Here is a 16068-nt window from a genome sequence, read left to right on the forward strand (position 1 = left end):
CTGTACTGCCTTCTAAAACTTCTATAATCAAATACTACTGAAATGTAGAAATAATCAGAAACTAGTAGTTTTAAGGGTAATTTTGTGACTTGAATCCTAATAACATCTTTACTGATTCACTCAAAGGGCCTTTCTAGCCAACTATTGTAAACAGCCACCTAAGGAAGAGACATGCATATATGCATGTATGGTAATGACCCCCTGATGCTCCCCCTGCCTCCAGCTATTTTCAGCTCAAGGGATTTCCTGAGCTGCTTGTGACCGTCTGTTTCATATCCTTCAGTGGATCTGCCTTCCAAGACTTCTCTGTTCTCCCCATGAACCCTTACAAATTTCTGACATTCACAACATCCGTTTCAAAGTGTTTTTTTTTGTTTTTTACAAGTCTGCTGTCTATCACAAGAATAGCCACCACCTTTTGCTCATTCTGAACTTGGTTCCCATTGGGAACCAGAGATAGATTCAGTGATTACACACTGTTATTAGTAATTTGGCTTTTTCATCCTTGGCTTCATGTAAAGCTCTTAAGTGAATACCATCTGGTCCTGGTATTTATTTCTGTTCATGCTGTATATCTGTACTCTAACATCTAGCATCATCGTTTCAGAAGACAATTAATAAGATAATACAATGGCAGATTTCCCCTGCTTTTTATGGGCATGATTCTTGAGAGGTTGATAATATTATCGGATTCCTCTTTTACCTTTTTTTTTTTTTTTTTTTCCATTTGGCAGTGGTTCAGATTGTGCTTTGGAGGAATCGTTTAATTAACTATTTTGCATAGAGTGATGCAATAATGTTATAAAAATATTAGAAGACTGCACAAGATTAAAGTTTCTGGTACTTGAAAATTGCTGGAGAGTTGCATGCAGTAAAACAAACACAAGAGTATCCTGGAAAGTTCAAGCGAGTCAAATTCAGCCTGCATATTAAAACAAAGCTGAAAATCGAAGATGCACTGATCATTTATCAGTTACATATCTGTTAATTAATTTTACCCACAGTACAAGTATCCACCTCCTGTTTGACTTCTAAGTAGTATGCCTGTAAATACACAAAACTGTCATACTTGAGTTTTTCTTCAATGCTCAGTGAAAATCTGTTTTAATTCTACACTTGCATTTCACTCGGTAAAAGCATATATTCTTGATTTTTTTCTTCCTGCGAAGTCTAGAAATTAGAATTTTAGAAGATGCTCCTAATGATAATGCTGTTTTTCTAGAAACTCCCATCGCTTCGAAGTAGTTTTAGTAATGTTTGTCCAGAGACAGGTTAGTTTTGGCTTCTTAGAAAGAAGATTTAGTATCTGCTTAGAGAACAGGGGCTTCCCTACCACCTCACTCCAGTCACCACAGTTAATGCTTCTTCCCTCTGTCTTCAACAAATGCCAAACAATTCTTCCGTTCATCATCTATAAAGTTCATGTTGTGTCAGATGAAACTAAGATAAAATTAGCATAGATGTCTTTCGGAATTTCTAGTTAAGGCCTGATGGATTACATAATTTGTTAATGGATAAATGTGCAAAGAATTTCCATTAAAACATGCTAGCAGTATTTAATAACTTACTCATATTATGTAGCACTTAGGTAGTGCTTGCATTGGATTCGTAATTTGACTATGTTGATGAAGACTTTAGTCTCGGAATCCTTTCCAGCAAGTGAAAAATAAGAGTACTTTTTATTACTAAACTTTAGAATAGGCAGTTAGTATAAAATATGTTGAGGTCTCTTAGATGAGAAAGATTTGAATGCTAGCTTGGCTTTTTGCTTTTTCAAAGAGTAATGAGCAAAGTAATACACTTTCTTTAAGTGTGAAAGAGGTTATGTGTAAAAAAGTTCTAATGAGGAGTCATTAAACAGAGAAATGTAGAGATTACTAATGAAAGAAAATGTGTTGATATTTCCTTAGACTAAAAGAGAAATGAAGGGAAGGGAAGCCAGACACCAGCTTCAGTCTAACTGGAGACACCGTGGTACATACCAAAACCAGATAACACAAATAAAAGTCGCTAGAATTGTTCAGCACAGCAGATGATCTCACAGGTTTTCATAGGGATGAAAATCTGAAAATACTGATAAATTGTATGATACTGTTCTTTGAAAGAAAAGATGGAAGTCTGTTAAAGTAGTAAAAGTGAAAAGTAATCAATTTGAACTGACTTTTGCACACCTTTTTTTTTGTAGGTGAAATGAGGAATGATTTATACATCACTGTAGAAAGAGGAGAATTTGAGAAAGGAGGGAAAAGTGTGGCCAGAAATGTGGAAGTGACGATGCATGTTGTGGACAGCAGTGGTCAGATTTTAAAGGTACTTCTGTTGTGTATTTTTCCTTCCTGTAGTTAATTTTGATACACATTTTCACATGTAAATAATCTTTTGTGGCCTTGTTTGATGAATACAAAATTGCTTTGGAAAGGTCATATGTATCTTTTGCTGTGTTTAGATATTCAAAGCATTTCCACTTTGCTTAAAATCTCTATCAAAGTGCATGTGTGTTTTTAATTTATGTGACCAATTACATGATCCAGATAAGCACCTAAAATTGCCACCCAAATAACTAATGATTCCATTAAGGTGCTCTAAAGTGTTGAAGCAAGATTAAGTTCTGGAGAATTTTTGATTTGATAACTTTTAGTAGATATGCATTTTCTCATGTTATGCAGAACATGTTTCAATCATTTTGTATCATTATTTTTATTGTCTAATTGAAATAAATGAGAGATCACTGATGCAAAAATGACCCCTGTGTGGGTATTAATAAAAGAATAAATTACTGTTCCTTCTTTTCTTCAAGTTTGGTTGCATGCTGCTGGTGATACCTTAAAGGCACTACTCCTTTTAGATTTTCATTATTAGTAGATGACTGTTTCTCAGATTTTTCTGTACCAAAGAATTTCTGTTCACCTTCAACCTTTTCCATACATATTTAGCATCTTTTTTTTTTCTTTTTATTTGAAGGTACTTTATTTTTCATATGTTCTTCGTGATGTTGAGGGCTAAGGGCTGACAAAGTGTAGAAAGGCTGAAGGAGATAGTCTGAATCAAATTTTGTGTGCGTGTGTGTGTGTGCATACCTGTGAAGTGAGGTTGTGTGTGTAAATGCATGGAATGTGATGAATGTCTATTATATATAAAACCTTTTTTTATATATGCATATATATGTATTTATGTATAAATTATATTAAGATGCAAAGGGGATCCTTTATAACTGCTGAGGAGAAAAGCTACAGCAGTAGCTTATTTTTCCTGCAGAGAATTGATAGGTATCCCCAAGACAGGACTTAGACAAATCCATTTGCTTACTTTACAATGGAGAAACCATTATGAGTTTTGCAAAAGCAATCCAATACTGTGTTTGTTCCTGGTCAAGGGATCCAGATTTCTTTACTGTTTCATGCTGGGATGTATCACTGACAAAAGCAGAGTTACAGGTTTATTTCAGATGACTAAAGATCCTGGAGTCTGGGCTGTTCTCATCTCGCATAAATTCTTATTTACTGCTTGAGCATAAATACTGGATAGAACACCCTGTATCATGGGTTTCCACTTAACATATGTTGCTTAAGCCTTCTTGATCACCCAGTTTCCCCTATAAAATGCTTTAATTCTTATCTGTGTGGATGATTCTTGCCATGATTTTTTATAATTAGCAAATGTTAACAAATTGCTACTATTTTTGTGGGGTTTACAATATTGAGTACTATCCCACATGTGGCATTTATGATAATAATATGGATATTAAATAGTGTTCCTTGTAAGAACAGTTCTTGATGACATCTTAGGAGTGATCTAATCTATCTTTAAATATTTAATCAATATTTTTTCTTCATTAGGATTTTATCTCATTTGGCTCTGGAGAGCCACCAGCCAGCGAGTACCATTCCTTTGTGCTTTATCATAATAATGGTCCCAGATGGGCTGAGCTGCTGAAACTTCCTATTCCTGTGGATAAATTCAGAGGAGCCCACATCCGCTGTGAATTCCGGCACTGTTCCAGTAAGCACTGTTCACGACTTCTCCTAGTCCTCTCTGTTACAGCTGCAGTCAGCACATTAGTTTCTGTAACACCTCAGGAAAAAGATAGCTGCGTTAACTTTCTCTCTAATGCTGTTATGACACAGCTTTTCAGGCTTGTAGCTCTGCTTCATGGAACTTGGTGCTTTGTTAAAGCCTAAATGCTAGGAGAAACCAGTCTAGTTTTATTAAATAGTAATAGGCAGCACTGCAGGTGCAAATGTAAGCATAATTTCGACATGCAAATTTAGAATTTACCTGGTGAATTATCCAAAATGATCCAAAATCACACCTACTCCTTAGTAGATGATTAGCAATCCAACCCCTTGAAAAAATATACAGATACAGTATGGTCAATTAACATCACTTTTGTTTTTTTTGTATTTTTGTATATATAAGAAACAGTGACATCTTCAGTCATATATATAGAGGTAGATACTTTATTTGAAAACAGTAGTGCAGGTTAGCCTGAGGATGACCTAAAATGAGATCAGTAGGTAGAACCTACTATAGTGGATAAATAACGTACACACAGTAAAACACAAAACAAAATTTAAAACAAAACCCCTTCTCTTCACATTGGAATAGCTAGATCACATTCATTTGGGTCTCCTGGCATTCTGTATATTGTAAAGGTTTTGTATCCGGTGGTTTCCACTATTTGACATTAATAAAAACCAAGTCACTCCAGAATACTGCTTTCTGATTTATAGTGAGATAACAGAAAACATTAGAGGAGATAACATACAAATCTGCAAAGAAATGTGAAATATTCTTAGTCTGACGAGCTGCAAATAGTTCCAGAATACTTCCTTATGCTGTATTATACCCATTTTTTTCGTCTAAAATATGAAACATTAATTTTAAGTGTATCTATTTACATATGTATTTCAGCAAAAGAAAAGGGTGAGAAGAAGTTGTTTGGCTTTTCTTTCGTGCCCCTAATGCAGGAGAATGGGAGGACACTGCCAGATGGCACCCATGAACTCATTGTACACAAGGTAATTTGAATTAGAAATCATTAGCTGCAATGATTCCTCTGGAACATAATACAAATGCCCAGAAACATTAGGTTGAGAAAGTCTGTATTCATTACCAAATGAGTGATAATCTTGTCTCCATTAAAATACCCATTGCTGATTGTTTAATTGCTCCTTGTTACAAACAGCAATAGAATCTAGGTGTACATTTCAGTGCACTGGATGTACTGTGGAGTCTTACTATGTTACATTATAATGAATTTCATAAAAGTAAGTTCAATTAAAATAGAATGGTGATAATCCCTTCCTGAATTGCTAAAAATGGAAAATGAAGCAATCTTTCATGCAGATCTATTCAGTGCTATCTTTTTTAAAAAATATTTCTATCTTAAGTGATTTCTTATTTGTTTCCCCATTTTACAGTTATCTTTTTGTCCAGAGGGTTTGATATTCTTCCAGATAGATTTTAAATTTGAACACAAAAAATTTGTAGCTATTTATTTGATATAACCTGTTCAAAGTTTTTACTTTGTTATTACCTCAGTGTCCAATATGAAGCTACGATTCAAAAATAGTTGCAACAGGCATTTTCCATTACTGAGAACTATCCATGAAAGCAGCGAACCGGAAAACATGCTTATATTCTATATGTGTGTGACCACTTAATCTAATTTTCTGATCTGAAATTAGTATATTTTCATTAAAGAATGTGCTGACTCATTTTGGCTATATAAATTAACCTTCGTATAGATGGATTAGATAGCTCCTGTAGAGAAAAAAAATAATAATAATTGTAAGGACATGTAAACTTATTTTTGAAATCTTAGGTTTTATTTTGGTAATGTATATGCATGTGTGTATATATATATATATATAAACACACAGATAATGCATGTTTAGGATGGCTTGATGAAGTTTTTTCTGAGTTATAAAAATGTTTGAATATTAGTTCTAGGACATTAGTCTTTAAATATTTACGCTATTTTAAAGTATGTTTAAACATAGATACTGAATGTATTGTAAAGCAATTTTTTCATAGCTTAAATTCTACTTGACTAAAGGTAATGGTATTTATTTAAAATATTAAACACATAACTTTGCATTGTATTTTTTTCTGACTCGTGTTTTGAATAGAAACAATGTTCAATGGACTTGACCTGTTTGAATTCATTTGTATGAGACCTTTAAAAATTCTTCAATTTCTGGCAGAGAAACAATAATCTAGGGAATTGCATGCAGTACATTGATTTTAACTGGTTTGTTTTCACAGTGTGAAGAAAACACAAACCTTCAGGATTCTAGTCGCTACCTCAAACTCCCCTTTTCAAAGGGAATTTTCCTAGGAAATAACAGCCAAGCAGTAAAAACCACTAAAGAGTCCTTCTGGATTACGTCCTTTCTCTGCTCCACTAAACTCACACAAAATGGTAGGATATGTTGATTATTTAAAACATCATGAATTCAAATGAGTGTGATAACTAGCCTTTTCCGTGCCAAGCAAGGATGGATATACTCAAAGATAGCTTATGTTCTATCAGTTTTACAAACAGGATTTCTTCACAATTTTTGATATCCAGATGGAAACCAATGCAGCATGATAAACCACTGATTTTAAGTAGTTCAAGAATGCTTTTTAATTTAACATGATATTGGAATCAAATGCAGCACTCTTGGAATCAACTATCAAAACCCAGCTGCTTTACAAACCCTTTTAATCTGTTTGCTTTGGAGTTTTTATGAAATACTTATTTTGTAGGCTTTAGGATGTGGCAGTTTGGTTTTTATTAGGTACATATTGCTTTTCTGTTTTATCACTTCTCTTCTTTTATGCCAACAAACATTTACTACTGCTTAAAGCAACCTTATACACTGGATATTATGAGAAGGAGATGGAAATACATGTGTGATACGCTCCTTACCATTGCTGTGCATACAATTCTTAAAATTCTTGTTTATTTGCCATACTAATTACAATATATAGCTGTTACTCAAACAGGCTTATATTTTTGCCAAATTTTCTACAGGCTTATAAATATTGTGTATTTTCTTGATAATGTTTCTGACTATTCTTTGATATCCTCAGTTTTATATTTTTCTTAGCTTTTTATTTCATTTGAAAAATCTTGCTTAGCTACCTCTTGTGTGAAATGATTGTATCTTTACCCTTCTCACATGTATGATGATAAAATTGCTAATTGCTTGCAAATTGATTATAGGTATATAACAAAAACTAGAGCAGCTTTTTAAGTGGAAACAGTCATCTTAATTTTCACCATTTAGTAGCAAGTTTCTGAAGCAGAACTATGTGCAAAGAGTAAATGGTCTGTTTCACTGTGCACATCCATTCTGTATTCTCATAACAGTTAGCTTCAAAGTAATAAAAGTTAGTCAATAAAAGATTTTCCCCAAAGATGATAATAGGCAATCATAAGCTAAATTTGTTCCAGTTAAAGGCCTTGATTTAGGAAAATGCATGAATCTGCTGGTGCTTAGACATGCCTGAAAGTGCTGCTTGGGACTTAAGTGTCTCATTGATGAATAGTTTTGCTGTTGACTGGGGTTACAGGAATTTCACTAATTTATGTTCACGGTACAGGAGTCATTTTATAGTTGATGTAAATAGATGTGTGACATAGGGCATGAAATTTCCATTTATTTTATTTTACCATATGCAGAGTAAGAGGGTGTAGAATATCTGAATAATATTGATCCCCTTTTCAGCTCTGAAAGAGTTAACAATTATTTCAGCAGTACTTCAGAGGGTGGAAATATTTTCAATAGACAGGCTCATATTTTCTCCAAGGATCTTCTTTGGGAAGTTCATCTTGGTGAGTTTCCAAATCCCCATTCTTTTAAACAAAAATTTGCCAAAATCTATTGCATGCTCAGAAAATGAACATAGAGCAAAGCATGTGGATGCTTGGTCATGTGAGCATTACTTCAGTTACCCCTGAGAGAATGTAGCATATTCATTACAAAAAAAAAAAAACAACAGGATTTAAAAGATCTGTGTATTGTATTTACTTTTGTAGTAGATATTTGTATCAGTATTTTTGAAAATTGCTGATTTTTTTAAAATCTGTTTTTAAATGTGGAGATTTTTCTGAAGTTGTTGGAGATTTGCATGTGTCTGCAAACACCAATGTCCTGGAAATTAATTGGAAATTACACTGTTGGTCTGGCTGTGGTTTGGGGGAAGACCCCAAACCCAGACTCGTAAAGGGTATGACTGAATTAGGCCACAGCTTTCCTAATTTACTGTGAAATTTTACTTAGCTGTCATTCTCTCATTGACTGTTCCCACATGCCATCAGCCCTCATGCATATTAAAATTATGGGGACTGGGGGAAGGAGGCTGGCTTCCAGTTGGTGGAATCCATAACTTCCTTACCCTAGGTACTTTGGAGGGGACTTGAGGATTATTTCCAAGCAGTTTTCAGAGAGCTTCTAACAGGGGAGCCTGTGCATCCATCAACAGCTCTTGTGAGAACCCATCCTTATTTAATCTGTCTGTCAGTTGTCTTTTCCTTAGCGTGACCTTTGATCCTAGGTAGTTAATCAGTTGATGTTAGCAAAACAAAAAACAAAACCAAAAACATGCCTGTTTCTTACCTGAATTTGAGTTGTATTTCAGTTGTATTTTATTTTCCTAAAAAACAAAGTAGAAGAGAGAATATAGTATTTTTCTACTGAGTAGTTATCAAAACAGTCCCATGTAGGTTTTGACATTTAGGAGGGATCTCTGCCTGCCAGAGAATCAGGATCCACCCAACAAGTTGGAGTATTTTAGCAAGCTGGCATCCACTGATTTCTCAGCACTGATCAGCACATCCCCAGTAAGCAGCTGTTCATCAGCAGAACAACATGCCATACAGTGTGTTTCTTACAATGCAGGGGTGTAACCCATCTATCAGAGGAGGGGAAAGAAAAAAAAAAAAAGAGAAACTCATGATTAATAAAAGAAAAGTAATGGGGTAACTTTTCAGAGTAACCTCCTCTTGGTGGGAGGTGTTGGCAGCCCCAGAAGCAGCCTGCTGGAACAGGAATACAGATTGCTGGTTAAAAGTTTGGCTTTTTCATTTGGAAGTGCAATAGTGCTGCACTAGGCCAACTGCTGATGTCTTGGGATTTATAGGACAGAGACGGAAAGATCATCACTGACCTGCTCCTTATACACCGAATTCTAAACCATTTGTTACACCTAGCACTTTGGATTTAAACTACTGACTTTGAGAAGGGAATTTTGTTTGGCAAGAGTGGTAGCTCAGGTGTCGCTATTTTTTATGTACAAATCAGGTCATGGTATAGAGAAGGCATTGGAAATGTTTTTCTTCCTCAGCAAAGTTTATCAGCAGCATTGACTTCTTCCCTTTTCCAAAACTATGCTTTCCTAGTGGACTTATTTTTGGGGACATTTTTATATTCTCGTTTCTCTTACTACATGATGCATTACTGTCCCTTCCCCTTGTGATTCACGTCAGATTTTCTATTCATGTCATTTATGCTTGGGCTATTCGCTAATGCCATCTCAGCAGTGTCTTTCCTCCTTTGCATTTTCCTTGAAATAAGTGCTTTGAAGTGAGTGTCTTACATTTGCTTTCTCCTTCTTTTTTTAATCCTCCAACAAATCCCTAATATTGAGTGTCAACTATCTACCCACAAAGATCTTCCAGCAGACCTGTAAAGAAGTATTTTTCCTACTATGAACTGACAGCTTTAGCTAGTTTCATTGTTCCTCAACTTAAGTAGAGGCTTAAACAGAATAGAGGGTAGGAGTCCAATTAATTATCCAGAAGACAAATGCAGTTCGATATGGTTTTGTAATGTTTGTTACTTGAAAACTCCTGACAGGAGGAATAATAAGACCTATCATTTGTCCCTGATCTTTGGAAGGTGTCTCTGACACAACTGGGACCTTTCCTCACTCCTAGCAGAACTCGAAGACCTCTCTTAATCCAAACCCTTCCACACTAGCATATTGTGAAGCAAAACAAAAAAGAAATGTATAAATGCATGAAAAGAATTTGCGCCCACCAAAAGCAGCAAAATATTAGTGGAATAATGTAGAGGGTTTGCTGTTAACAGTTCTGGCAAGATTTCAGTACAGGTGGAGATTAATGTTATTAAGGGCAGAAATGCTATTTCATTCCTTGTTATGGGAGAGAGGAACTTCCCTGGAGCAAGCTGGGAAAGAAGTGACACAAAATGTGTGTGGATCAAATGTTATTTGAGTGTGAAAACTGTCTGTGGTAGAAAGAACCCAACTAGCTACTGAACCAAGAGGAAAACTTGCAGTTTTCTACTTCTCTTGGTACGTAGCGAGAACATTTCAGAAGAACTGGACCCTTCTAAAACGATACTGGACTGTGATCAGGTAGAGAGTGTTTCAGCTTAAGCTGATTGAAGGGTTGGACAGTGGTTAAAGTTTTATATTTCAAGCAGCCAGGCTTTGTGAAATTCTGAAAAGCTGGTTAGTTAAATGTGCAAGTAGTAAACTTGAAGGTAAAGGACCTTTGGGATTTATTTGATTCAAGAGTTTGAAAATCTGTGGAACTTCTGTGCTCTGAATGCAACTTGGAAGGAGTGCTGCAGCCCTAACTGAGAGAGTCATGGGCAAAAAAGCGTGAGGAGTAAGCAGAGAACCTACACCAAAAGGGAGAGAAATAACAGCAATGTGTCAGGGTTCAGCAGGGGTCAGGATGAAGTGAAAACTGTTAAAAAGCCAAGCAAAGTTCACAAAACTCTGTATTCAGATACTGAATGGTATTTATTGGACATGAAATTCCCCATCTCGTAGCAAGCTGGGATTTCTTTTAGTATATCTCTGAAGCTGAAAGCAGTAACACATGACTTAGTAATAAATGAGTACCTATGGGTAATAAATATATTACACGAGTAATAAATACAGTACCTATGTTTAAGATAGGTGGAAGAGTAGATATGTTAACTGGGCCATCACTCTGATGAATTTTGTGCAAGTATTTACAAGAAATCATAGATGAAAAAGTAGACACGTAGCTAAATGGAATATGCTACAAAACCCAGGATGGGTTTATCAAAGGCATTTTGTGCCAGAATAAACTTCTTAATCTTTCTTTTCTAAGTTTTTTTTGCTGTTGTTATTCAGAGGAAACATAGCAGATCTAAACCATCTGGACTTCAGTGACACACCACATGGGAAATTACAAGAGATACAGATTAGAATAAGTATTTTAAAAACTGGTAAATAACAGGCTAAAAGGGAAAAGAGCAGGTTGCACTGTAATGGAAGGAATTTCCTTCCTGAATGGAAGGAAAATACTACAAGATCTGAAGAATTTTGCCTGGTACTGATTCCTCTCATTTGGTGGGGTGGGCCTGGGGGCTGGAAGGGCTTGGAAGGAGGAGTTGCTTCACTAAAACCTGAGACTGTAAAAAGCCTGTTAATGAAATTTGCTGCTAATAGGCAGTGGAAAAGGCTCATCAATTGAGGGAACCAAATTAAAATATGATACAGACAAACCAAGGCAACTTTGATTTAAATGATTAGCTAGAGTAGAAATTAGATGAAATCTAATGGTACAAAAGGCATGATCATGCCCTAATGGAGACTACTGGGGATTCTGCTATTGCCAGGGAGCTGAATGGCATTAAAAAGAAGAAAGAGTTGTTTGTGTCACCAAATGTATCTCAAAAAAGGAAAATTCTACAGCACACACGCCAGGTGTTTGCAGCAGACATATGAGCCTGATAATGATGATACAGAAAACAGTGATGAGGTCTCATCTGTAATGTTGTATACCACGTTGATCAAGAAGGCTAAAGGAGAGTGGACTAAAACTGGAGCAAACATGAAGACACTTAAGAGTGGTTTAACTCAGAAGAGTTTATTTTCCAGTAGAGATTGTCTTGCTTATTAGTAAAGCAGAGGCATTATGTTTGTGCTCTAAAGAGACATAGGAAGATGAGTATTTTAAAATACATAAAAACAATTCATACCTAATTATCAAGAGACTGTTTCTAGCTGTCAGAAGACAGCTCTGGAAGGTGTCCTTCAATGGGATATGAGACAGCAAGATAATTACTTTTCTTAAGGTGGCAGCTGACAAATTTCTAAGCAAGACTGCGTAATGTAGTTGCCACAAGAGACTGATTTTAGTGACCCAATACCATGTTTTTATTTTCTGTTGGTGAAGCAATTATGGGACGGAATGAAAAATTGTTATCGTTGGGCAGATCATATTATAGCAAATCTTGAGATGTTTTCTTTTGTTTTAATGAAGCCCGGTTTTGCTGAGTGGACTGTAACAGTAGAATTTAAAATCCAAAATGCAGCTTTGCTTCCAGCTTTAATCTTGCATTTTGTCTTGGCAGGAGATATGCTTGACCTTCTGAAATGGAGAACCCACCCAGACAAAATTGCAGGTTGCCTATCGAAATTAAAAGAAATTGATGGTTCTGAAATAGTGAAGGTATATACCATTCTTTCATTTCTTCCTTTATTTTGCTTTCAAGTAATATGAGGGAAATAATTGTCTGTCACAAGTATACATATTTGTGTGTCACAAAAATACATATTTAATAACAAACTGCCTCTTATTCTTCAATCAGTTTCTTCAAGATACACTAGATACTTTATTTGGAATTTTAGATGAAAACTCTCAAAAATATGGATCAAAAGTATTTGATTGTTTGGTAAGTTTTGTTTTGTGAGAATGTTTAACACTATTTAAGAACAAAGTAAAAAGAAAAAAAAAAGCAAAAGCTTTTATTTTTTTTCCCTCACATTTAGGTTCACATAATAAATCTGCTGCAGGACAGCAAGTTTCACCACTTTAAGCCAGTAATGGACACTTACATTGAAAGTCACTTTGCAGGAGCACTTGCATACAGGTGAAGTCTGTACTTTTTCTAACTGATTTGAATACTGAAAGTTACTGGTATACTAAGCAGAATCAATCATCAGGTTAAATTAAACTGTAACAGTAGGACTAAAATTTAACGCTTATATGAATGCCCAGATTTAGGCCATTAAAAAAAGGAGTAAAATAATTTTGAGTTACCATAAAGGTTACTTGTGAAAGGCCTCATCTTGGCTTAATTTGGTCTCTTTTTCTTCATTGGCTTTCTTCATTTAAATGACTTTGACCAGCATTGGAGCCTTAACATCATTCAGTTACAACTGTGTTTGCTGTGTAGATCAGTACACTAATAAGCATCACTTACTATGCTATACTTTGTATTTATTTTCTAGCTGAACTTTCATTAATGTGAATGCAGTTTAATGAGACTGCAAACCAATTCATGGAATAGCAGGGGTAGTCTATGCTGGCAGAGACTCTTGTATCTTAATGAGCTTATGTATCCCTGTTGAAATAATTCCGCTGCATATGTGATGATGACAATTATTTCCTGTTCATTAGAGGTCTGTTAGGTCTATCGGCAGGCTGGAAACTAGCCGTAATATTGGGCTTGTAATGATTAGCGAAACTTTGTGGGTTTTTTCAGTGTTTTTAAATGAAAGATTATTCTGCATTCTAAGTTCAAGTTAACTCTTCTTCCGCTTCTGCGTAGTAATACTTTCTAATGTGTTATTCTAGAGATCTTATAAAAGTACTGAAGTGGCACATTGATCGAGTCACCGAAGTGGAGCTGCATGAGCACATACAGGAAGTACTGAAGGTAACAGAAATCTTCAAAGGCACCAACAGGTTTAACTGAGGAAAAGGAGCACAGTATGTGTAAATGATGGAAATGCAGTATTAATTCCAGAGAATTGCAGGCTTTTTTAGTGCTGTCAGTTTATTCTTTTTTCTCTTTTGTCAATAAGGTGGTCAATGGAGCTTGCTACCATTAGACTCTGGAAGTCTATGTTGCTTACTGAATGAGGATATGCATGAGTAGGAATTGGATCTAAGAAAGCAAAGATAGATTACATTGGTAGTATTAACGTCTGTCACAATAACAGAATCTAAACGGCAGACAAGAATGCTGACTTACTGGTTCAATCCTGACAAGAGGGAATTTGCTAAAAATGGAAATTTGGTTGCTCTCATCCTGTTTTTGTACATCAACAGTGCACAGTGTGGAGACAGTCTGAGTTGTACAACAGAATAATCCCATTTGGGACAGGAGCTGTGATCTGGAAATAAGATATCAGTGTGGTACCCTGTGCTTTTCTAAGCTGCTGTTAACTTAGGTGTTTCAGTAATAACAAAAGTCTGTATATTTGTTGCATTCTTAACAACAATTTAAGTTTTGAGACTTAAATTAAGCTTATATTTGCAACTTAAACTAAGCTTATATTTTGGCATTATCTTGTTAACAATTCACAGGAAAACATTTTTAACATTTAACAGGCAGAGGAAATGCCAGAACAGCTCAAAAGTTTGAGTCTGTTTCTTATATTGGCCTTGCATGTTTATGTCCTACATCTTTCGGTAGCCACAGACATGCAAGGATGCATTGCAAGGGGCAGTGTTGAGATTTTGCAGTTTTGTATTTGTTAAATAAACAAATGTTCCCTGGTTTGTAGAGGTTTTAAAAGGCAAGGGAAGAGTATTTCTGAGTATGTGCTTTTGTAATGTTAGTGTTTCGTTCGAAATTTTTTTTAAAAAGTGCCAAAATTAAATAGCAGTCTCCCATTTCAGACCCTTGTCATTATATGAATTATATAATCATAGCATTTGTTGTTTTTTTACATGAGTTGTTTTATTTTTATGAGTTATCTCTGATTTTGACATTTGTAGGCACAGGAATATATCTTTAAATACATAGTTCAGTCTCGAAGATTATTCTCTATTGCCACTGGTGGACAAAACGAGGAAGAATTTCGCTGCTGTATTCAAGAACTACTTATGTCAGTACGCTTCTTCCTGTCCCAGGAGAGCAAAGGAGCTAATGCTTTATCCCAACTACAAGTAAGTTTGTGAGTGTGCCTTGATAATTGCCATTTTCCACATGCAATATGAAAAATTGATGTTCCTTACCTATGTTTCCAGGAAAGAAAATGTGTTTTTGTTAGAGCAAAATGACATTTTCAGCTCATGCTCATACCTTTGACCTATACTGTGAAATTTTCATACCAGCAGCTTTTGAATATGCTTGACAAAGATAATCCTGAATCTAATAAATAAAGTAAACCCAATATTAATTTTTATTTACAAACAGTTTATGTTATGCTTTTGGCAATGCCAGTGGTTAAAATGACTTTCAGAATTGCTGAGTACAAATAAAGAGATTTCTCTGGTTTTGGCACTTTATAGCTTGTTTTGTTTTAACCACATTGGACCTGAAGAATTTGAACTGAACTAAAGGCTCTCTGAGTTTTCATTCTCTGCAGAAGACTTTAAATTTTGCTAAACTGTACCTTTTAGTACTCAGGTGGTATATATTTATTTCAGCTGAGTACTAAAATTGACTAGTGCTATAGGGAAGAGGCAAAACACACAGGAGACAGATCTCTACAGTAAGTGTGGTAGATTTAGCAATGTAGATGTACTTCCTAGTCTTCTTCCCCTGCTTCTGTAACCATGGGTGCTTAAGATCTGTTGAGAATTATTCATTTCTTAAGCTCTGTAGAAAATTATTCTTCCAAGAAGGCGGCAAATCAGAGAGAAAGGAATGGAGAGATGGTTCTTCCATCTCTTATCACATAAGCAGCTGGAGTGAAATGTTTACAACAAAATTATATGAACAAATGTGTTTGGAATTCTTCCTGGGTATCTTTAACCTTGTATGTCATCTGAGCTGACACCAGAGTGAAGAAGGCAGAGGTAGGAGTAGCTTTTCTCAGTTACAGGATTTGGAGAGGAAGAAGGGAATGTCAGTTCTAGCTTCCTTTCTCTGGCATTGTCCTCTTTTCTTTTTCAGTGTTTCCACACTGATTATATTCGCCAATAAATTCCTAACCCTATTTCAGGGTTGTTGAGGTGAACCAAGACTGCCACTGCTGTCTCACTCCAAAATAAAAATTTTCATTACTAGAAAAATGAAAGATATAGAGGCTGTTATATTCCTTATCTTGAAGCCAAACAACTCCCCCTCAAATCTTTTTGTTCTGGTATCATCAGCAGGCTTCTGGTATCATTTG

The 16068-nt window shown here is 35.4% G+C and overlaps 1 protein-coding gene across 1 annotated transcript in view; it reads left to right on the forward strand.

The window, feature by feature from the left end:
• DOCK4 (dedicator of cytokinesis 4) overlaps positions 1-16068 on the forward strand; it is a 248690-nt gene that overhangs the window by 154166 nt on the left and 78456 nt on the right. The window contains exons 14-22 of the mRNA XM_035544267.2: positions 2186-2310; positions 3837-3999; positions 4912-5018; positions 6268-6424; positions 12351-12448; positions 12588-12671; positions 12769-12869; positions 13577-13658; positions 14726-14896. Of these exons, the coding sequence (XP_035400160.1) occupies positions 2186-2310; positions 3837-3999; positions 4912-5018; positions 6268-6424; positions 12351-12448; positions 12588-12671; positions 12769-12869; positions 13577-13658; positions 14726-14896 (1088 nt within the window). The remainder of the gene's footprint in view (positions 1-2185; positions 2311-3836; positions 4000-4911; positions 5019-6267; positions 6425-12350; positions 12449-12587; positions 12672-12768; positions 12870-13576; positions 13659-14725; positions 14897-16068) is intronic.

Source organism: Cygnus atratus, chromosome 1 (genome assembly GCF_013377495.2).
Source record: "Cygnus atratus isolate AKBS03 ecotype Queensland, Australia chromosome 1, CAtr_DNAZoo_HiC_assembly, whole genome shotgun sequence".
NCBI lineage: Eukaryota > Metazoa > Chordata > Aves > Anseriformes > Anatidae > Cygnus > Cygnus atratus.